The 24,820-nt window shown below is 41.6% G+C and overlaps 1 protein-coding gene across 1 annotated transcript in view; it reads right to left on the reverse strand.

The window, feature by feature from the left end:
- Nucleotides 1-24,820, reverse strand: part of ASTN2 (astrotactin 2) — a 481,865-nt gene that overhangs the window by 278,653 nt on the left and 178,392 nt on the right. Inside the window, exon 5 of the mRNA XM_075260063.1 lies at nt 12,435-12,581. Within this exon, the coding sequence (XP_075116164.1) occupies nt 12,435-12,581 (147 nt within the window). The remainder of the gene's footprint in view (nt 1-12,434; nt 12,582-24,820) is intronic.

The following is a 24,820-nucleotide window of genomic DNA, read 5'->3' on the forward strand; positions in this document are numbered from 1 at the left end:
TGCGCTCCAAAACCCCAATAACCCTTCTTCCCTTCTGTGTCCGGCTGTGCCCCAATATCAGTTTATACCCACATATGACATTACGTCCGTTATCCTGGGTACACCAGTGTCATACATGTGTCATACATGTGTCATAAACTGCAGTTTGGGCGCACAGCAGGGCGCAGAAGGGAAGGAGCGCAATGCGGCTTTTGGAGTACAGATTCAGATGTTTGGTATCTGGACGCCATGTCATGTTTGTAGAGCCTGTAAGGTACCAGAAACGTGGATTCCCCAAAGGAGTGACCCCATTTTGAAAACTGCACCCCTCAAAGAATGTATCAGGGGCTGTAGTGAGGATTAGTATGCCAGATGTGACTGCACAGCGGATGGCGAAGAGGGAACATATAAGCGGTGCGGAGGACATTGGGGACACCAAATTCTGTACTATGTCCCAGTAGCTCCTATGATTGGGGGAGTCACTCTGGGGGTCACTTTAGGGGTCACTTCTGGTGTCCGTTCCCTCATAAGCTGTAAATATGGGGTGTCCCCTGATATCCGCTCGCACAGCTTATATATTCCCTTCCTGCCGCAGCCAGTTGTGTTCTAATAATTTGGCGATTTTTGCGGACTTTTGTCTTCACATTATTAGATGCTATATTTTCTTTATTTTTCTGGTGACGCGGCCATATAAGGACTTGTTATTTGCGGGATGAGATGCATTTCGTAATGACACCGTTTTTGGGTGTCTACATCTTATTGAATACATTTTATTAACCCTTTTTGCTGGATTTAAAAAAAAAACAAAAAAACAAAAAAAAAAAAAACAATCCTGGCATTGAGTTTTACTTTTTTAATTTTGCACCATGCAGCGTACAGTATAAGTAACATGTGTCCTTTATTCTGCGGGTCGGTACGGTTACGGCGATACCTCATTTATGTTATTTTTTTATGTGTTACTAGTTCTGCAGAGGAAAAACACATTTGGAGACATAAATCAATGTTTTTTGCATAGCATCTTCTGAGAGGCGTAACATTTTTATTTTTTGGTTGACAGTGTTGGTTGAGGGCTTATTTTTTGCGGGACAACCTGCGCTTTTTATTGGTACTGTTATCGGATGCATATGACTTTTTGATCACTTTTTATAGTATATTTTGTAAGGTGATACGGCGAAAAATCATTACTTCCGGCGAGTTTTTTCCGGCGTTCGCCGTGTACATTAAATATTATTTCAGTTTTATTGTATAGATTGTTACGGACGCGACAATACCAAATATGCATTGTTTTTATTACTTTTTAGTTCTTTTTTTATATAATTCATTTTCTATAGAGAAAAAGGGATTTTTGGGCTTTATTACTTTATTAATTTTTTTCATACACTTCATTTTATTTTTTTTTTACTTTTTCATGTGTCCATTTAGGACACTTCAATCAGCAATACTGTGCTGATATAGAATGCCATGTGAGACACAGCATGCAGGTGTCCCACATGGCATTCCGTAGCAGGATGTCAGGCTGTGTAGACGCACAGCCTGACATCAGAAGGTCCTGGCAGGATCACCAGGTATGTGGGGGCTCCGGGCAGTCTGGGGTCACTGGCCAGACCCCAGACTACCTTTTACTGCTATCGGCACCCTCCGATCTCGCCGCGGGGGGTGCCGATCTGATTCAATTGCTGGCGGATGCCTTTCGATCGCGCCGTGATGTTTCACGGCGCGATCGAAAGGGTTAAAACGTCCAGTCGGACTCAGTTCCGACTGGACGTTATTGACGTCCTCCCCGCACCCCTCCCCCCGCCAAGAAGGTACCTAAAGACAGGACGTATTTTGACAATAGTCCGGTCTTTAGGTACCTGGACCGCAGGCCGTAAATTTACGTACGGCGGTCCTTAACCGGTTAACAATAAGAGGGTTGTGTTACATAATACTATCCAAAAATTAATACAAAATACAAATACATTCACACAAGTGTTTTGCAGGCGGATTTTGACGCGGATTTTATACTCCAGTATATACGAGTTTACGGTTGGAGATGTGGTTTATGGGGTTTTTTTTCACTGTTTTTATGAAAAATAAATAAAAATGAAGTTATAAAAAAGGATGGGGTGGGAAGAGACATACACGTAGGTGACATAAGGATATAGTAATTTATGTAGATGCACGTTGGAAAGAGTAATCATCTTACTAAGCGAGTTTGCCTAGAGCACATTATGGCTGAGAGCAATGGCCATATTTAGAGCCCGTCCTGTGCGCCTTTCCCAGAGAAGTCCTTGGCACAGAATATCTGGCTTCTGTTCTTCTTGGCGTTGCGGCTTTAATTCATACACACTGGCTACTTTTAATACATGAACTGCTTTTTTTTTTTTAGTCCTCTATGGAGCTCAAGTCAGACTTTTGACTAGGTCAGTCTAAAACTTTAATGTTCCTCCGGCTATAGAGATGTTCACTCTTGTATTTTTGATCATAGTCAACCTGAATAATCCAATTAAACTTCATCTTCACATTGCAGACAGATGATGTGACCCAAACTCTATCAAACCGGGGACCTTTTGGAACAAAACATTCTAAAGCCAAATATTTTACAGTCTCTACTTTTTTTTTTTTTTTTATAAGAAAAGTGGAGAAAATATTGAAAAAAAAATGTGTTAAATAGAAATTACTGGTAAAAGTGACCAAAGTGACAATGTGAATGTCATAAGCTTGTACAAAGATATATGGATTAAAAAACCCTCCTTGTGCTCCTATGGCCTTTGTGCTGTTTAGAGCGGAATTATATTTTGGAAGCAGAGTTGTCAAATTTTGAATATTTAATATGTCGGAGTTTTTTTTTTTAAAATTTCTTAACTATCCATAGTATAGAGGATAATCGGCTGATCAGTGGGGGTCTGACTGCGGAGCCCCCACCGATTCTGAGAATGGGAATGTATTAATCCCGCTGTGAATGTAGCCATGGAAAATGACTGAACTTCTTGGTAGACGAAGACACATCCTTGATCCCATTGACTTCAATAGTAGTGAGGGAGATAGCGAAGTGCAGTGCTACATTTCCAATGGGGAGTAGACACCCCCACTGTCAGGATTAACACGCTTACCATCATTAACCTGTTCATCATCCTAAACCAGGGCCAAAGCAATAGGGGGTGCATTGGCTACCAAGCCATGGAGCTTCGGGGAGTTTAAAGGCTTCTCCACAACATAAGAATATACCAGTATTATTGAAGGCACATGCAAGTGGGGCTCTAGTACAGATTTCGTATGAGGCCCAGGAGCTTCAAGTTACACCTCTGCCATAGACCATATCATATCAATTGATTAATTATATTAAACCAATCTAGATTTCCCTGAATAATGTATAGTAATATTTACCCCGTCATCAGTCCTCATCATCTCCTACCTAGACTACTGCAACTTGCTTCTCTCCAGCCTCCTATCTAGCATGCTTACATTCTTCTAATCCCCCTTCAACTTTGATGTTTTCTTCACCTACCTTTCACCTTGTCTTTCTGCTCTACTAATTCCTTTACCGATTATCCACAGGCTGTCCTCTACCTGTCTCCTCCATACACTTCTAAGTACATCTGCTGATATCTCCCAACACATAAGCTCTAGTCCTCAAACTGCTTCCTTCTTAGCTCTCTGCTGGTCTGCTCCTCATATCATCCCTCATGTATCTCCCATGCTCTGGAACTTGCTCTCCAACACATTAGACTATCTTACACCATCAAGAACCTTTAATAGAAACCTGTCATATGGAAACTACAGTGACATTTGAAGGCAACAAGAGTACTTAAGATTTATATTCATCTTGTAGGGAAAGATTCAGCATAACTTGTCATTGAAATCTCTGAACTTTCTACGCAGAGAAGTCAAAGTCATGTCCTATGTGTGATTGACAATCTTTCCAGTGGAAGAATATGCAAATCTGTCTTCCATGATGGAATTAGGAAGTCAGCTGCTGCCTCAGTGTTGCAAACCAATACAGGGCGCTCCCTGGAATGTAGTTAGGAAGACAGAATTTCAGTGAAATAACCCAATAAAAGGTTTGCTCCCTTTAGCATCATGCTCGACCTTCCAAGAGGCCTTTGTTTTGCAATGATGCTGGGATCTTTCCAGTAGGGATGAGCATACATAGATGCAATATCTGTTAATCGCTACATAGGTCCACTCCCTTGACACTTCAGCATAGAGAGATTTAAAAGAGTTTTCCATCTCAAATGGAGCTTTCCAGATGACCAGTCTATGATCTTTGGGGGTCCAAACCCCTGAATCAGCTGCTTTGACATCCTCTATGTACCAGAAACTGGTGCAGTAGGTGGGGAGTGCGCATGGTAAGGACTGATGCCATACAGCAGTCTAGTCCTGTGGCAATCATCGGTATGAAAGTTCCATTTGGGATCAGAGGCTAAGGCCCCGTGTTGCAAAAAAAGCTGATTTTTTTGTTGCAGATTTTTCCGTTTTTTTATTTTATTTTATTTATTTATTTTTTTTTTGGGGGGGGGGGCAAAGCCAGGAGTGGATTTATCAAAAAATAAACATAAGTGCCTCCTTTATAAGTCCCATTCTTTTTTTACATTCTGTTTTTGAGCCAAACCCAGGACGATTTGGCTCAAAAAAAGGCAACATTTGGCAACTTTAAATGTTGGACACCAAAAAAAATCCCAAGATGCCTCACTGACTATAGTGGGATCCATTGGGTTTCCATTATTGTACTTGTGTCAGGTTCTTCATGCATTTTTTGCAATTTTTTTCCTGACTCTGATGCAGATGTGAACATACTCTAGTATAATGAGTAAATTTTACACTGGTGCACATGTCATGTACCCCCTCCCCTTAACCCCATTCACAATGAGAGACCACATACAGTATATTCTTCAGAATTGTGAGGTCGTCTAAAAAAAGATCTTCACTCTCAGACAAAGTCATCCTGGTGTCAGTCTGAATGTCTTTAAGAAAGTTCTAGGAGTATTCTGTGCGACTAAAGTAAGAGAATGACATCTGGAGGGAAACGTAACCCGGTAGGAATCAGATTTAAATAAAAAAAACACTTGCATTGAAATGAAGATGTTTTAAGTTTTTTCTCTTTTACTTTAGCTCTTTTATAATATCCCCTTCATTCAGATATAACATTGTAAATGTCACACTGGGACCCACTGAGCGCCACCGCCGATTCCCCCTTTTCAGATCTTAATTTTGCTGTTATTTTTCAACTTCTGCAGAAGTTTTTGTTCTTTAATTGTCAAGTTGCTGATTTCTATTTGCATTTTGATAGAATTATCACATTTTTTTTTTCAACTATGCGTTGAAACAAGAATCATTTTTCAGATTAGTATTGTTTTAACACATTTTCTTATTTCATATTTAAATCCTTCGCTTGCTTAGTTTTATTGAAGGCGCAATGATCTTTCTAAAATATTTTATCCTGCTGCGTTTACCGTGTCATAGCGAACAGATATCTCCATCTAGTATAAGTAGATAGCTTAAAAATGGGATACAAGTGAGTTTAGATAAAGGGGTTTGCCGGGCAAAAAAAGAAAAAAAAAAAAGTTACTGACGCTGGGTTCACACCAGCGTTCGGTCTCCGTACTTAGGTTTCTGTCTTCTGCCGGCAGAAGAGGGAAACCTGCCAGGGCCCCTTCACACAGCGTAAGTGCGTTGCTTATTTAGACACGTATACACATGTCCGAGCGCGGCGCTTCAAAACAGAGCCCATTGATTTCAATGGGAAGTGTGCGTATATGCCGATATATGCACGCTTCCCATTGAAATCAATGGGCTCTGTTTTGAAGCGACACGCTCTGACACATGAATACGTGTCTAAATGAGCGGCACGCTTACGCCATGTGAAGGGGCCCTCAGACAGGGTCTGGCCATGAGCGCTGGTGAGCGTTTTATGCTCTCCACAGCGAAACCGTTTTTTTTTTTTTTTTTAAACCGGACACAAAGTCCTGCATGTCTGACTTTGTGTCTGGTTTAAAAAAAAAAAAAAAAAAAAAAAAAAAAAAGGTTTCGCCAGCGCTCATGGCCGGACACTTTTCAAACCCATTCAAATGAAAGGGTTTGAAAGCTGACTGCAGTTTTCCGTTTCCTGCCCAGTTTCAGGCAGGAAATGGAAACCTGTATTAACGGAGCCTGGGCGCAGATGTGAACGAGCCCTTAGCTGTGACTAACGAGCTGTGCACTTGTGTGTCCATCACATGACCATGGACTGCACATCACATGACCATGGACTGCACATCACATGACCATGGACTGCACATCACATGACCATGGACAGAGTTTTATCCAGCAGTGGTAAACAATGAATCAAAGCAAGAAGAGATCTAGAAAACAATGAAGATACAGAAACCAAAATGGAGAATTTTACAACTTTTCATTATCTAAACAATAACATTTACTTTACTGACCCTTCTGGCCCTAAGATTCACAGCTCTCATGGTGAAGAAGGCTTGTCATTTTTGAATTTTAATTTCTTTTTTTTCTAGCCTCCCCAAGAGAGAGGATTTCACATGGGACTGTTTTCCACCATATTGTTTGTATGGTCCATTTTTTTATCCGTGACGCCAGGTTCACACTAGCGCCCGGACTCCGTTCTGTGGTTTCAGTCTTCTGCATGCAGAAGACAGAAACCTGTCAGATCAGGTCCGGCCGTGAGCGGTGGTCAGCGTTTTATGCTCTCCACCGCAAAACCGTTTTTTTTTTTTTTTTTTTTTTTTTAAGCTGGACACCGAGTTGGACGTGCAGTACTCTGTGTCCGATTTTTTTTTTTTTTTTTTTTTTTTTTAAATAATAATAATAAAGATCGGACACAGAGTACTGCATGTCTGACTCGGTGTCCAGCTTAAAAAAAAAAACCAAAAACCTGGTTTCGCGGCGGAGAGCATAAAACGCTCACGGCCGGACATCTTTTTCAAACATGAATGGGTTTGAAAAAGTCCTGCAGGTTTCTGTCTCCTATCTCTGTTTTGTGCAGGAAACGGAAACCCGTATGAACGGAGACCGGGCGCAGATGTGAACGAGTCCTGATCAGTAGTGCCCCCCCTCCCTCCTCCCCAGATGTGACATCTCAAGTCTGAATAAATCTTAACCTTTCCTACTAAGATCCTCCATAGCCCTTATCCTATTTGTTGTTCCTTTTCCATCTCCAAGGCAGCCCAGAACTGAACAGTTTTGATCTTTGGAGGTAACATTGCTACACTCTGATTTTTTATTACATCAAACAGAATCCATTTAGGTTAATATTTATCATTCTAAACCTTTCTGAAGACGTATATCAAACAAAAGCCTGGGTGCTTATATATATATATATATATATATATATATATAAAAAAAATGTTCAGAATGTTGGAGACCAACATACCGGCGCTCTATTTAATATAGTGAGGTATATTAGTGCTTTTCATTTGCTTGAAAATACCATATTTCATACCACTATGTATGCGTGTTCATAGGCCAAGGTACTTGAATGTATTACTAATGTAAAAAGGAATTTTCAGAATGCATTATATATTGGAATGGACGGCTTTTACGATAGTCAAAAATTCTCTTAACTTCTTTGAACATACCATCTGTAGATATAGAGGCCCCACTATCAATGTACATGTCTCTAGGTTGTGTGTATATATGTAACAAAGCCCTTTGTGTATAGACGATCAGTGAGACGATCATCTTCAGACAACTTTGGATTTTCAAGCAGCAGTTTCTTTTTTTTGTCATTAAAGGGATTGTTCAGGATAAACTAAGAATTAACTTCTAATTTAAACCCCTTCCACCCAGCTAATTTCTAATTTAAAAAAAAAATAAAAAAATCTATAATTACCCATATCCCTGGAACGGTCAATTGACTACCTAAGGGACACTTTCTGATAATCCGGTGACGTTCCATTTCACCGCTATCAAAACAGAATGTCACTAGTACTTAACCCCTAGTACTTAACTAGTATGTTCTCCCTGTGTTTGCATGGATTTCCATCCCATATGCCAAAGACATACTGATAGGGAAAAATGTACATTATGAGCTCTGTGGGCTCACAATCTACATTTGAAAAAAAAAAAAAAAAAAAAAGATGATCACAGCTTATCTACTCCCTATCCCTGCACAGACCATGCCTAGAAAACTCTCCTATGGAACTCAGGAACTTGGGTCCAAATTATTGCTACTTATGGCCTTGCTGTAAAAGACAGTGAAAGTTGGGGCTTATATATATATATATATATAGAAAAAAAAAAAATTAAGCAAAATGGATGGCACTCGGTCGTCTAAGATGGAAAATTGAATAGATGCAAGATGACTGTCAAAAAAGGTCAGTCGTTTGCATAGTCCCGCATTAAGACAATAGAGTTTCACCCATGAAACTTGGTCTGTGTGCATGGGGGAATTCCCAGCCTGGACGATAAGGGGAGAGGAACTTCTAGTAGTACAGTTATCTATGATGCTAGGAGACATACGGTCCTGTAGTGATTATAGTATGGGACAGTATGACCGTAGGAAGCAGGGACTCCTAGCATGATAGGTAACTACACTCACCGGCCACTTTATTAGGTACACCTGTCCAGCTGCTCGTTAACACTTAATTTCTAATCAGCCAATCACATGGCGGCAACTCAGTGCATTTAGGCATGTAGACATGGTCAAGACAATCTCCTGCAGTTCAAACCGAGCATCAGTATGGGGAAGAAAGGTGATTTGAGTGCCTTTGAACGTGGCATGGTTGTTGGTGCCAGAAGGGCTGGTCTGAGTATTTCAGAAACTGCTGATCTACTGGGATTTTCACGCACAACCATCTCTAGGGTTTACAGAGAATGGTCCGAAAAAGAAAAAACATCCAGTGAGCGGCAGTTCTGTGGGCGGAAATGCGTTGTTGATGCCAGAGGTCAGAGGAGAATGGCCAGACTGGTTCGAGCTGATAGAAAGGCAACAGTGACTCAAATAGCCACCCGTTACAACCAAGGTAGCCAGAAGAGCATCTCTGAACGCACAGTACGCAGAACTTTGAGGCAGATGGGCTACAGCAGCAGAAGACCACACCGGGTGCCACTCCTTTCAGCTAAGAACAGGAAACTGAGGCTACAATTTGCACAAGCTCATCGAAATTGGACAATTGAAGATTGGAAAAACGTTGCCTGGTCTGATGAGTCTCGATTTCTGCTGCGACATTCGGATGGTAGGGTCAGAATTTGGCGTCAACAACATGAAAGCATGGATCCATCCTGCCTTGTATCAACGGTTCAGGCTGGTGGTGGTGGTGTCATGGTGTGGGGAATATTTTCTTAGCACTTTTTGGGCCCCTTGGTACCAATTGAGCATCGTTGCAACGCCAAAGCCTACCTGAGTATTGTTGCTGACCATGTCCATCCCTTTATGACCACAATGTACCCAACATCTGATGGCTACTTTCAGCAGGATAATGCAATGCCATGTCATAAAGCTGGAATCATCTCAGACTGGTTTCTTGAACATGACAATGAGTTCACTGTACTCCAATGGCCTCCACAGTCACCAGATCTCAATCCAATAGAGCATCTTTGGGATGTGGTGGAATGGGAGATTCGCATCATGGATGTGCAGCCGACAAATCTGCGGCAACTGTGTGATGCCATCATGTCAATATGGACCAAAATCTCTGAGGAATGCTTCCAGCACCTTGTTGAATCTATGCCACGTAGAATTGAGGCAGTTCTGAAGGCAAAAGGGGGTCCAACCCGTTACTAGCATGGTGTACCTAATAAAGTGGCCGGTGAGTGTATATAGTAAATCCAGCGTACACACAGGTCATCTGAGAATATGGAGTTAAACGTTAAAGCAGAAGTCAATTTTAATTTCATTCTATTATTGCCCCCATTTCTGTATATCAAACTTAAAAATTAAAGATTTTTTTTTTATTATATATTTTGGTACCACATAAAAGCCCAATCTAAAAAGCAAAATATTCACACGTGACAAAATCTGAATGTGGTAGTGAAAGAGTTAAAGGCATGATTTTTCTCCCAGGGTCCTAATCCGTTTCAGCGCTGGTGTCACAAACAACCCCTTATATGATTGCCTTTTAAACAAGTTTAGAGAGTCGAATCATTCCTTTATATGCACAGAGGATTTAGTGCTGTGGAGCTTGACTGTCAGTGACTGCTGGAGGCGATCACTTTGGATTTTTCATTCTCCATATACACCATGCTTATATACCATGCTTAGTAGTCCATGGCGGTTCTTTATCATAAAAAAATAAATAAAGCTAAATAAAATTTAAATTCTGTTTTCAATGATATCACAACCTGAACTACTTCCCCTACCTACCGCTACTACTTTACCAAGACATACATTTTGGTCTGCCATTAAAGGAGAGTCATTGATAATTAAAAGCAAGTATCTTGATCTTACTATATGTTAATTGGGTAAAAAATATGCAAATCTATTCTCCAGGATGTAATTAGGAGAACAGTGCCTCTGTATGCTGCCCTCTAGGGACAGCCCCCTTAACATCATGTGTGACTCAGTTAAAAGGCCTACTAACATGATGCGGAGGTTATTGCCAAGCTAGTATTTCTATTCCAAAAGGAACAGATTCCCAGCTATGGACAGCGCTGTTTTGGTCTTTTGGACCTCCTCAGGGATCAGACCTCCATAGCGCAGGGATACGGATTTGGCAGAGTGAGAGACTTTAGACCAGGGTCAGCGGATTATCCCCTAGATGTTAATTGTAAGGTTTCTGCCATTGTGATGTTCCAGCAGTAACCTGATAGGCCCAATTTAAAATCATATAGATCTGTCATAAATTGTGGGAAACCATTTTAAAACACCAGTCGTGGGTCCCTAATACATCTACCAATTTACCTACCAAAATGATATAAAAATTACAATATAGATCCATCCAACCAACATTAAAACCCAACAAACACTTTCTGGCCATAATGGAATTTACAGGAATTTTAAGATTCAGATGGCTCAAGATTGATGTAACCGTCATTCCTGCCATATCTGCCTATAGATAATATACATAAATCAAAGCCAAGATAAGTTCTTAGTAGTGTTTGTATACTTCCAATGGATACTTCAAGGAAGGGAGCCATAGGAAGGATGGAGAAGGCTCAGGCTCTTGTGAGGGATGAATGGGTACAAATACTACTATCTATTCTGTCTTCCATTCAGTTCTCTGTCAGATGTCTCTCAGGAGAACACATACACAACAGAGATCTTAGGGTATATTCATACTACCATTATTGGGGTCCATTGCTGTCATTCGTCAGGTAGTAAAGTCATGGACAGAGCTAGAGCCCCCTCCTTCTGTCTACATTCCCATTGACTTTAGCATAAACAAGATGGACACTTTCTTCCGTAGAGCCCCCTCCATCTCTGTGTCCATTTCCATTGACTTTAGCATAAACATGGACATTTTCTGCCGCACAATAAAAAAGTTCACATTAACGCCAGAAAAGTAAAATATATGATGGAACAAAGCTTCTGACCTGTTTTATAGATGGACAACAAACAGAGGGGGCTCCATCTGCCTCTCTTGTTTGATGTCCGTTGCTCTCATCCTGAGACTGTTGAGAATAATGGACATTAAATAACGGACGTGTGAGCCCACCCTTATCTTGGCTGTCATGTATGTATATTCTGTTCAGGCAGACATACTAGGAATGATGCAAGCCGTCCTGCTGGCTCTGGGGGACAGGAGTCATTTGAGCTATGGCAGTGATAACCCCCTAGACCAAAGAAGCAGGAACAAGTCATTAGAAGAATATTTTTCATGGAGTAATATTTCGGTATCTATTTTTTATTTTCATACAACCCCTTTAAGAACCAAATACTACAATTATATACAAATGTAATCTCCTTGCTATCGGCAGAAACCTAACACTATAACCTCACGGAAAGAGCCATCATAGCGTCTGACCAGACGATCATTCTGAAGTCAAGATACCAGAAAAATATATTTGGATATCCACTGATCACCTTTAACATATAGCTATCTATATCATTTTGGATACAAACTGATGGTTACTAGTACGTCTTGCCTCCCCAATTGTATCGAATTGTAAAGAAATCCTACTATCACGGCTTGCGGTTTACAATCACATTTAAGAAACTCGAAAGTCTCCTAATCTGTAGACTGTACAGATCACTTGCAAATTTCCTGAGTCTCGTAATTTTACGATCGAGTACATTGGTCTCTTGTTGGCTTTTATTCTGCTTCTTCTGGCTCATGCAATAGGTTTCCTTCTCTTACATCAGGATAGCATCTAGTTGTGGTAAACATTGACACGTCATACATCTAGTAACACAGGGTAACACAAGAAAGATTGACTGTGGGGAAAGGTTTAGAACAGAATATTAATAGGATGTCTTAAACGTTCTTACGGCTGCATCTGTCCCTCCATTTCGTCACCTTGTTTCTTCCAATGCGTTAATAATTTGTTCCACTGTGTATAACCTCACTCTTTAGTGCCCTTCACTCTCTCACCATCCGCGATGAAGTGCTCTGGCACATGTAGTGTGACCTTCACGGTGAGTGGGCAGGGTATTTGCGACCCACACACTACAGCCAACACGCAGGCACTCACCCCGACCAACGTCAGGGCTGTTCGGCTTAATGGGCTCTTCAGAGTACCTGAAATTAGGATAAAAAAAAAAAATTGTGTAATAAGACTGTAATAATATAACATAGGTCAGCAATACATGAGACCTGCTCTAAAAATGTAAATTTGCTTCCTGAATGTATCTATAGCCCGGGAACCAAAACAATACAAGAGACCCAAGGTTCAAATACTCAACATTTTTTTAATTTTAATGAATTTATTTAGCTAAACCATGACACACAGATACATATATTTCCACATAACTTCATATTATATAGTCTTTAAAGGGATTCTACCACTAACACATTTTTTTCTAGTTAACACGTCGGAATAGCCTTTAAAAAGGCTATTCGTCTCTTACCTTTGGAAGTGATCTCCGCCGCGCCGTTCGTTCAAAATACCGGTTTGTACCGGTATGCTAATGAGTTCTCTCGCAGCGATGGGGGCATCTCCCATCGCAGGAGCAGCGATGGGGGCGTCCCCATTGCAGCTCGAAAACCGACCGCAGCGCCGCCTCTCTGGTCTTCGGTGTCCTCCCCTTGCTTTTTCAGCGTCTGTCGGACGCCTGCGCAAGTACGCTCTGTTCGGCGAAGATTGCCGAACGTACTGCGCATGCGCGGAATTGCGGTGCCCGCACTGTGGCTGGGACCGCAATTTCGCGCATGCGCAGTACGTTCGGCAATCTTCGAACAGAGCGTACTTGCGCAGGCGTCCGACAGACGCTGAAGAAGCAAGGGGAGGACACCAAAGACCAGAGAGGCGGCGCTGCGGTCGGTTTTCGAGCTGCAATGGGGACGCCCCCATCGATGCGAGAGAACTAATTAGCATACCGGTACAAACCGGTATTTTGAACGAACGGCGCGGCGGAGATCACTTCTAAAGGTAAGAGACGAATAGCCTTTTTAAAGGCTATTCCGACGTGTTAACTAGAAAAAAATGTGTTAGTGGTAGAATCCCTTTAACCACCTAATAATATTCACCATCTTCTACTTGGGTTTTGAGCAACCGACTAATGGTTTTGCCCGAGCAGGAGATGAGCAGGGAAACCCCACATGAAGCATTTCTTAAAAGGATTCCAACTTTGCATTGGGGTCTTGAATAGGGACATAACTACCAGCATAGCAGATGGTACGGGGCCTGAAGTGTCGGGGTCCCGGCTAGTTACCCTGGCACAAAAGCAGATCAAAGAATGGAGGATGCGCTACATTATTTGCCCCCAGTTTAATTATCCCCCTTCACCTGCCACCAATTTAATGTCCCTCTACATCTGCCTGCAGTTTAATTGCCCCTATATCTGCAACCAGGTTAATTCCCCCCTACATCTGTGACTAGTTTAATGTCCTGGAACTTCACCTTGAGCTGGGTCAGAAAAGAGACCAGAGAAGGGCAACACATGTCCCCCTCCTCTAAGATTGTAGCAGTTAGTTATCAGCTGTATTCTTATCTCTATGACTTTCTGACCCCCTAGTACGCTATAGCTGATCATTGCTGTAGACCTTCTGGCCAACAGCGACACCACAGAGCAGGTGACAGGATAGCCTGGAGGACAATAGAAGTGCACAGCCGGGAGACACATCAACGTCTTGCAGGAAGAAGATATGTATGAAATTCACCAGAGTTATGTGGCTTGGACTGCATGTGATGTAATGTGGGGTGGGCCGTGAAGAACTATTACTTGTGGGGTGTCACCAATATCTAAGTGGGAGGACAATTAGGACACGTCAAAGGGCTGTTAGTAATGTTAGGGCTGTAAACCACCAATAAGGTTGATGTGGCCCCTGGCGAAAAGGAGTTGAACACCCATGCTTTAGATGCTGCGGTCATTGCCGACTGCAGCACCTAAGTGGATTTATAGAAGAAAGTTAAAATAGACATTTATTTTTTCCTTTTTAATACCCCCCCCCCCAAACAATTGGTACCACTGCATCCATAACAGCCCATAAAATAGCATTGTACATTATTTATTCTACAAAATGAACACCATAAACCCTAAAAATTGAGAGCCAGAATTGATGCTTTCCGTTCATCTCCTCTCAAAATGTAATAAAAACTAATCAAAAAGTTATGTACCAACAAAATACAAGGTCTCATAAAGTTACACTGAAATGTAAAAAGTAAAGCGTTATGAACACTGGAATGGAGGGAGGGATAAAGTGTTACTGGTTTCAAGCTAAAGGATTATTAAAGGGTTAAAATCCCCATAAGGAGCCAGAGTTATATGGCATTATGTTTACTTGAGCCATAAATTCAAAGCTGCAAAAAAAAAAAAAAAATTTTGGAGGGGGAATTTTTGCAATTTTGGGCAGCATGATGGCTCAGTGGTTAGCACTGCAGCGCTGCAGTCCAGGGTCTGAATCCTGCCAGAGACAACATCTACAAGGAATTTCTTGTATGTTCTCCCCGTGTTTGTGTGGATTTCCTCCCGCACTCCAAAGACATACTGATAGGGAATTTAGATTGTGAGCCCTATATGAGACAGTGACGGACCATGTCTGTAAAGCATTTTTGTGCAAACACTTATTGGTTTACCTGCCCCCAGAAATATTGCAAAGTTTTGAGATGTGTCACTATTGCAGTTTGATACAGGTTTTCAATTCAATTCAGCCAGTAACCAAAGAGGGGAAAAAAAAAAAAAAAAAAAAAAAAAAAAAAAAGGGGTTCAGTAGGGCCCCCTAAAGGCACAAGGCCCAGCAAGTATTCACCAGTACCATGGTGGGTCACCGTCAGAAGGGAAGAGGTTACCATCTGCAGACAGATTTTTTTTTTTTTTTGAAAGCCCGAGTACGTGAATCTGTCACCCATGTGCCAAAAAGTGTGTATACCATACTACAAAAAGTGCACAAAGGTGTAGTCCATTGCAAGACCTCTGAGAAAAGGAGGGCCCTGGCCCCACGCAACCTCTAAACCAGAAGGCCCTAAAGGGAGATGCAACTTGCTCCTGCTTTCCACATGCCTTGCCAAAGCAAGGGAAACCCAACTTGCTCCACATGGGCTCTCACCCTGGTGTACTGCCAGGAGCCTACAATAAGGTGCACCCACATCTACAGAAGCAGAGGTGGGCTGGGGAGCAGGGGAGAACCTTCTAACCATACAACTCCTCACCCTAGACCTCAAGAAGTTCTCAAAAGGACATCTGCATCCCTCAATCCAAGTGTCAAACATGACAAATAAGTGGTGAGCCTTCAACCTCATGAACGTAATGGCTTCGACCGGTGGTCAGACCATAACTCCATGTGGTTCTCTGCTCGCACTAATTGGCGAGTATTACTTTATCCTATATCACCATCAGCCTATTGAAAATGCAAAAACAGCTGGACAACTCCTTTAATGTAAAATATTGATGAAGGTTTCTGTCCAAATGTTAGTAGAAATCAGGAAAAATGGACTTCACTTCATGTTCAATGTGGGTTTTTTCTTAACGCTGGATCGATTACAGGTTAAACTTGACAGTCTTTGTTTTTTTTCCACCCACTAGTTATAAACTATTCACTTTCCTGGCCCTTAGGCCTGTGTTACACAACAGCTTTGGCCACATATTTGTTGACAGGAGCCAATTGATATTATGCCTTAGGTTTTAATTAAATTTCGCATTATTATCTAAGACCTGATGTCCACTTAAATGGAGCACAACCAAACCAGATTGTAAGGTTAAGCAACTGGAAAGTATATAGAAGAGAAACTCTGCACACCAAGTGGTTGCGCTTAAGAACAGAGGTTTGTTGAATAGTGCTAGAAGCCCCAGGAATAATAGTTGTTGGACTTTTGGGTCATATAGACCTTCATCAGATCACGTGGTAGTCAGCATTGGAGTGAGGAGTAATGCGCAGGCACATTGTGGGGAGGTAAGGCCACCACTGGAAGGCCTTCCTAGTCCTAACTCCAGTGTTACGCCTATTGACTACCATGTGATCTGATGAAGGTCTATATGACTCAAATGTCAAGTAACTATTGCACCCATCAAGAAAGAGCATGCTGCTTGATCCTTCTTGCTATTATAACTGGAAAGTAGAGATCCCCTTATACAGTAACAATCTAAGGGCTAGTTCACACGGGGATTCCACGTGTGCACATTCCGTTGCGTTTGCCGCGACAGGATGCTGGTGCAGTGTGCGGCTTTACTCTCTGGATTAGGCCCAAATGAATGGGCCTAGTCCGGAGGGTGCTGTCGAGAGGCGGACGCCGCGGCTGAATTCACCTGAAGAAGGGCAGCTTGCTTCTTTTTTCTGCTAGTGGGAACAAACCGCTAGTGGAAAAAAAGAATGCTAGCGGTCTACATAGACCTCTACTGTGAGGGGGCAGATTTTGAGGAGGATTCTGCATCAAAACCCACCCCCTCTGTGTGAGCTAGCCCTAAATCCTTATTTACTCTAAAGAATGACTATGTATGGGGTTACCTAAGCCTTCTCCAAGGCAAGCTTGCCAGATTTTGTTTGATAGCTGGGACTCTTCTTTCCAATGGGCTTTGCTTATATTCCCAAATTGGTATAATTATCTTAACATCAGAATTTCGGTTCCATCTTTCTTGTCTTTGCTGCTATGTAGTAAGAAATGCTTCTTATAGTGACTCTCCAAGGTCCATCATTTCTAAGCAGTAAAGTGAATGCTCTATCTGCTTGGCATTGTGGGATATGATAGTTGTTCCAACCAAACTCTTGTATGTACAACTATTGTACTTATTCATGCTGTTTTTGTGATTTTCACTCAAATCACTCGAGATCCTTAGGCTTTCACTCTTAGTGGCGTATACAGTAACTAAATGCATTCTTGTCAGATATTCTATAAAACTATTACTTGAATGGTCGGTGCTGTTAGAGGATGAATTAATACGGTATAGTGGTTTGTTCCTCCGTAGATTAGAGTTTAGGGGCTTATCTGTGTGCTGGGGGGGGATTATACTATGTGGTATCTGAGTTGGGGCAAAGAATTACACTGTTGGGCCTGGGGGTATATTCTACTGTGTGTTGAGAATAAGAGGGCACTACATTGCATGGGAGGCATAAAGGTGGTATAATGTATGGGGTCTGAGTTGGGGGCATTGTACTATTTGGGGGTAAGAATTTTACTATGTTGGACATAAAGCCTTCATGGGGGGGCAGTATGTTGTGAGGGTCATACACAGACATTACACCACTTCCACTTGCTTCCCATCTTATCATAGTGCGTCCAAATACCATTTCTTCCCCAAGAGAGAACCATCTGTCCATACAATGTAAAAGGAATGATATATCAGACAAGGCCTTCTTCCATTGCTTCATGGTCCACCCCTGATGCTCATCTATCCATTGTAGATGAAGATAAACAACAAATTCCTGGAAAACCACAGGGGTATGTTAGAGACCAAAAGGAAAGACAAGGAACTCAGAGACTATCAAGGGTCTTCTACTTGTCACCTTCTCTAATGTGAATCGGGTTGTAATCTTCATGGGGATCCAACTTAAGGAACATCTTCACCCCATGGATTCTATTGAATAGTTACAAAAATCAATGGTGATGGATGTACAAACGGTTCTTCACAGTCACTAAAAATTGATACATTGACGTAGAGATCCATTCTTCCATATGAATCCTTGCTACAAATTGTCTTTGATGTATATGCTCATAGCTTGTGTCTCTAGCAAAGACAATGGATAACCATGGCCTGGGGTGAAGTAGAACCAGGAAGCTGATCATTTGGATAGTCATATGGCCAATTTAGGGCCACACTTTCAGGTTCCTTTTAACTGAAAACATCTGTAAATCTGGTGTATTATTTAAGTGATGAGTGATCGACTTGAAATGGATCTGGCACTGGCTGATAAAGTCACAACGTGTGAAGGCTGCCTGACCTGAAGCCTATGGAGACACCGGTATGAAGACATCTCCAGATTAGCACTGAAGCCTTACAGTGATGGAGTCCTCAGTTTGAATCCTGCCAGGAACAACATCTGCAAGGAGTTTGTATGTTCTCCCCATGTTTGTGTGGATTTCCTCCCATTCTACAAAGACATACTGATTGGGGGGGTTGGGGGGTTGGCATACTTACCTGTCCCCGTTGCTCCAGTGTGCTCCCACACCTACTGTGTTATCTGCTCTGGTGGCGTCTTCTGGTGTTATGTTGAAGCTGCTGATTGGCTTCAGCACTCACATGACCACTGAGGCCAATCAGCAAAGAGATTGAATGTCGCTACATGTGACATCACGGGTCCTCTTCCTGAGGCAGCTGATTGAGGTCAACGTCAAAAGAGACCCGGGTGAGCAGATGAACCGTGACAACACCGGAGCAACAGGGACAGGAGAGTATGCATTTTTTTTTTTTTTTCAGAGCTCCCTGCAGACTTAAACTTTAAAAGTTTTGCCTGGACAACCCCTTTAAATCCAAATATTGACAGCGGTAGAACACCTATGAGAAAAAGTACAAGTACTCTGTCTACATCAATTTACAGTACACTGCATGTAGAAGAGATTAATAAGTGACTAGAACAAAAATTCTTAGCGGGATTCAGGGCATGCCATCAAATGCACAGCATGCCCAGGCTATGGACATCTGCAACAGAAAAAAAAAAAAAAAAAAAAAATAATAAAAAATTCTGCTACATGTGAATGTTGACTTTGAGTTGGGAACGGAGAATAAAAAAAGTGGATGCACGAGCTTTGCAAGTATCTTTACTCAGCAGTGATACCGTCCTTAGGAAGGTTACATTAATGCAATAGTAGCTGCCAAAGGATGGAACATAAAAGGGCACAACAATAAAAGGACAAGGAAATCTACAAACTCCACGAAACTCATATTATGAAGCACTGAGAAAGCAAAGACGCTGGTCAACATGTCCGGTGGGAATTTCCATGGCTTTATGTTGCAAAAGCCTTTAGTGAAGAGCAATGCAAAAGTTCTTGCTGCAATATGAGAAAGAATACATGGATTAGGTCAATCATATGGAAAGGAATGATATTGTCCAATAGACCAGAGCCAATAAACAGATAATGGACCCACTAAGTTACTAATAGATTTGACTTGGGGCTAAACCAGGTAGCGAGGTCGATAGGATTATCTATTCTTCATCATAAAGGAGGAAGATTGAGAAAATACATTGATTTCCTGAAAAATGAAGAATCGTCCAGGGCCGAACAGTCCGACTAGTGAATTGTATAAAAAGTTTAAAGATTTATTAGCCCCTGACCGGACGCAGGCTTAGACATTGGCTTTCCACTGGCAAACTTTGAAAATAATTCTATTCTTGTACTTTTGGCAGAAAATGGGAATCTGAAGGATCTAAAATACCGGGCTCCTCGTCTTTCTTGAATACTGATGATAAAATATTGGCTACGATGTTATAAGTTTAGGGAACTCGCGAAGTTAAAGGTGATGTAAAGAACTCTGATGATGAAAGGGGGGGCATAAATTAACCCCTTCCTGCTCTGCACTAGGTAGTACACGACCGTGGTGTGGGTTAGTGAGTATTTCATGATATCACAGACCCATTTCTTTCTATGGGCCCATATACATGACCATGTTTTTCACTGTCCCGTGTGTAGGTCGACAGTCTGGTGCACATCCGATAGGACAGGTCCTATTCCAGTCCTATTTTGTGGCACCTATTTATTTAATGAAAGGAATAGTGGAAGCACGGCCCATCCATGGGGACATCTCTGTGTACAGCCCGAGTTTTTAATTCATGGCAAGCCGTACAATGTTATAGGACGAAGTGATGGTGCAGACACAAGAGTTGCGCCCAGTCATCACTGCCAGGTTGGATGTATTATACAGCCGGCACCCAGCTAATTGCTGGATCGGTGGTAACACTGATTTTGGCTTATTCTCATGACAGTGGATAACGCCCTGTCATCTAATACTTATGAAGGTTTACGAGCACCATGCATAAAACCTGACATGCTCTTTGTCCATTTGATGTACATAAAGATAGCTATGTGAAGAGACCCAAAGACATTTATGGGTTCTTAAACAGATGTTCAAAAATTATGTGAATAAGCTCGTTCAACAGGCTTCATTGGACCAGTACGGCCAGTTTTAATGGACATTCGGTCCATGAAAAACAGCACTATTGTGTGAATAAAACTGCTGGGAGATAAACCCTATAGATGCCGCTGTCATTTACTACAGCATCTAAGTTGTTAGAGAGGACTTTCCCATTTATCAATTAAAGAGGACCTTTCACCACCTCCAACAAGTCCGGCTGTTTACATCAATGACTAGGCGCAGCTCCTCCGACTCCTGCACATAATTTTTTTTCTCTAGCCCTCATTGTTCCTGATCAGTAAGTGCTGTTAGTTTTGGTGCCTCATACTATTTCACCTCTCTGTACTGTCAGGAGGGCAATGCCAAATAGGCCCTATGTGACTGATTCTGGTGCAATTGCAATTTTTTTCCCCTAGCCTCCTCCATTCCGAGCAATCAATGCTGTGAATTTTGGTCCTTGATATACCATTTAGGCTCTGTCCTGACAAGGGTGATGTCAGGCGGGAGCAGACAAGTGGTGTGATTCCGAACTCTGACACTGGCTGTCTCTGAAGGGAGCTCTAAATTACGCCCCCTGCCTGACATTACATAGTCTAAATAGCACATCAGGGACCAAAATTATCTATGCTTGTTTCTCAGGAATGGTGGGAGCTAGAGAGAAAATGCCAATGGTGCTGAGATCAGTGGAGTGGTGCCTATTCTCCGATGCCAAGAACTGAACTGGTGAAAGGTTCTCTTTAAGACAATAAAAATATGGATACACTTGGAAATATTGTATCCATAAAAGTTTGAACTATTAAAATATTGAATTGTTTATTCACCTACTTTTTTTTCACGCAATGCCCAAAAATCATTACTAAAAGCTAAACAATAAATTTGATGTATCACAAAATTATGCAAACTAGTCATATAAGTTGTCTCATTGTGTTGACAAAAATAATAAAGTTATGGCTTTTGCAATGTAGAAATGGAAAACCCTCTGCGTTCTAAGTCCAAAATTGTAGAACAGTATCCTGTGAAGTTACGATCTGCATCTGTACTTTCACTTCACTTTTTGGCCTTTGGGAGAAAAGACTTACTTACTGGGCTGTAAGAAATGAAGAAGGTCATAACTGGCATATCCTAAGGGCAGATAATGCAATCATCCTTATGCATAATTCACATTTCTTAAGATAGTTTTTTTTAAACCAAGAATAGAACCAGATTTGCTGAAACATTAACAAATCATAATGTACAAAAATGTGCTCGGGTCTTCTAAGAACACTCCAAGATCTGTGAAGCAGTAAGAATGTAAACCTATTATGTGGGTGATGGTATGGATTGAAAATGGGCACAGTTATCACTATGCATAAAAAAATTGGGATCTGAAATTGTACAAATAAAGTAATAAAAACCATCAAAATATACTGGGAATACAAAACAGGGCGGGTTTACTAATGAAAAAAAACTAAAAAAATTCTGGAGAGATTTGAGATAAAAACTGGCAAACGCCAAATTTTTATTTCTTTTAAGCAGTGTGGTTTTGTTGGGAAAGTGAATATGGTTTACGGTCTTAAGGCAGCCTTCGCGATTGTGTTGCAGTCTCTGTAGGAGACTCCATCACAATGTACATCTGAAATTGATGGACAAAAAGATTCCAGCATGAAGAGCTATTTCGACACCAAACCCATTACAGTCAAGGGTTCTGTTGGGCTTCATATGTAACCACTATTTTAGGGGTCCACCGGTCTGTTGTTCTGCTCCTCCGACAGATCAGAATAATGGACAGCTGATGCTTGTACTAACCTAGTATCAGACTAAGGCCCCTTTCAGATGAGGGCGGGGTCACACCTTCGTCCGGTCTCCGCTTTGCAGGTTTCCGTCTTCTGTCTGAGAAACTGGACAGGAGACGGAAACCGCCAGTCAGTTTTCAAACCCATTTACTTGAACAGGTTTGAAAAGTGACCAACTGTGAGTGTCTTCTGCACCTCCGTGGCAAAACTGGTTTATTTAACCGGACACAAAGTCGGACATGCAGGACTTTGTGTCCGGTTATTAAAAAAACAAAAAAAAAAAAAAAAAAAAAAAAGTTTTGCAACGGAGACCAGAAGACACTCACGCGGACACTGACTGCCGGGTTTCTCTCTCCTCTCCAGTTTCCTGGGCAGAAGACAGAAAACCCAAAAAGTAGAGACCAGGTGCAGGTGTGAACCCGCCCTCACTGTGGTGAGGGTCCGTGTGCTATCTGAGCATTTCACGGAGAACACACTGACCCATTCTTTTCTATAGCCCCGTACACACAACTGTAATTTTCACGGTCCTGTGTGAGGGCCAACAGTCAGGGCTGCATCAAATAGCACAGCTCCTATTATCTTATTTTGCGGCCCATAGCTACTATTCATTTAATGAAAGGAGCCGCGGAAGCAAGGCCTGTGCACGTCATCATACAGGGACATCTCCATGTGCAACTTGTGCTTTTAATTCACAGTAGGCCGGTTGCAGCACGGTTATTTGCAACCAGCCATAGGCTCTACATAGTGAAACAGCTAAAAAAAAAAAAAACACCTTGCAGTTAAAATGTGTTGCAATTTTTAGAAATCATACTATACCTGCTAACTACTTTTCCCCATCTCTTTTTCAAAAGTAGAGATTGCAGTATAACTTTTTGATCATGTGAGCTGAAAATGTTGCAAATTCCTCCTTTTGTAATTTTTAGTGCCAGAATTCTGGAGTGCAGGGCTTGATACATCCCACTCTTAGAACTTACTGCATAGACCTGCCCAAGGCAGATACAATACAATACCTGTACAAGTGTGCTGCTGTGCCTATGTCCTTTTATGACTTCATGTTAATACAGAGTCATAATAAGGTTATTTTCTGTCAAATACATAACAATGAATTTCTTAGGTCTTTTCTTTATGCACAATCAAATGACTTGACCAATAGGTCCCATATTTGGCACACAGATACATTGGCAATTCTAAAAGATTCAGACCATGTTTCAGCTCTGCAGGCTCTAATGTTCCCAATATATTCACAAAAGCAAACATAGCACCACTGGACTCCACATCAAGGTCCTTCCTCCATATCACAAGATACAACCCATATTAGCTAATAAAAGTGAGCAGGTTCCTCATACTTAGCTTCACTGACATACACCATTATTGGAGGATTGTAGCACCCATTCACTGTTCTCTGCCATCAGCTATTATCAGATGCAATAGATACAAGTCCTTCATTCTCATCCTCACTGACATGCACCATTATCAGAGGATTACAGCATATACTTACTGTAGTAGTTCTGTTACCCGCTATTCTGATACACAATCGATATTCACAGGTTTTTCATTGTTAGCCTCACTGACCTACACTATTATTGGAGGATTGCAGCACTCATACTATTGTTCTTTGCTATCAGCCATTATCAGAAGACAGCACTAACATGACCAATATTAGTCACAGAAGTTTGCATGTCCTGCATTTTTATATACATTTAAAGGTCATGACACTGCATGATTGGTGGCTATAATGTCACCACAAACATGGGCTGTGTTACGTCAGTAGAAAAATCGGCCTTTGTCTGGAATAGACTTCACCATTTTTCAGTTTTTATTTTTTACATTTTTGTTTGCCAGTAGAAGGTTGTATACTTTACTACAAAGTAAAGTACATTGGAGTGATTGTCTATACTAACCCATCAGAGTGGTGGCTTCATTGTCAAAGGGGCCTTGGGCAGATTATACCTGGATTGGTTGGTATGGGCAACTGTCTCACTTTCCCTTTCAGCCACTTTAGATAAATCATTCCCTATTATATTCTATGTTTTCTAAGTACATATTAAAAGTTTCCCATCATAACTCGTGAATAATAGAGGCAGCTGCCAGGTGATCTGCTTGACTTTGATGGGATCCTTTAGACCTACACTTTATACTGAGGCAACACCGGGCACTTTCTCTAGTTATGTATAACTTGTACAAAACAACATGGTAAGTACTATGGGGCTCTGTGTACACAGTCAGGATTGCATGAAACCTTAGGCCCCGTTCACACGGGACCACATATTTTGGTCCTGATTCTGATGCAGGAAGCCACATCAGAATAGGACCAAAATACGCCTGCCGTGACTTCTGACAGTCGTGACTTCCCACTCCAGAGTAGGCCCAAATGAATGGGCCTAGTCCGGAGGGTGATGTCGCGAGGTGGACACCGCAGGTGAATCTGCCTGAAGAAAGGACAGCTCGCTTATTATTTCCATGAGTGGAAACATACCTCTCACAGAAAAAAAAAAGCAAGCTAGCGGTCTACATAGACCTCTATTCTGAGGGGGAGGTGGATTCA

Source organism: Leptodactylus fuscus, chromosome 11 (genome assembly GCF_031893055.1).
Source record: "Leptodactylus fuscus isolate aLepFus1 chromosome 11, aLepFus1.hap2, whole genome shotgun sequence".
Taxonomy (NCBI): Eukaryota; Metazoa; Chordata; class Amphibia; order Anura; family Leptodactylidae; genus Leptodactylus; species Leptodactylus fuscus.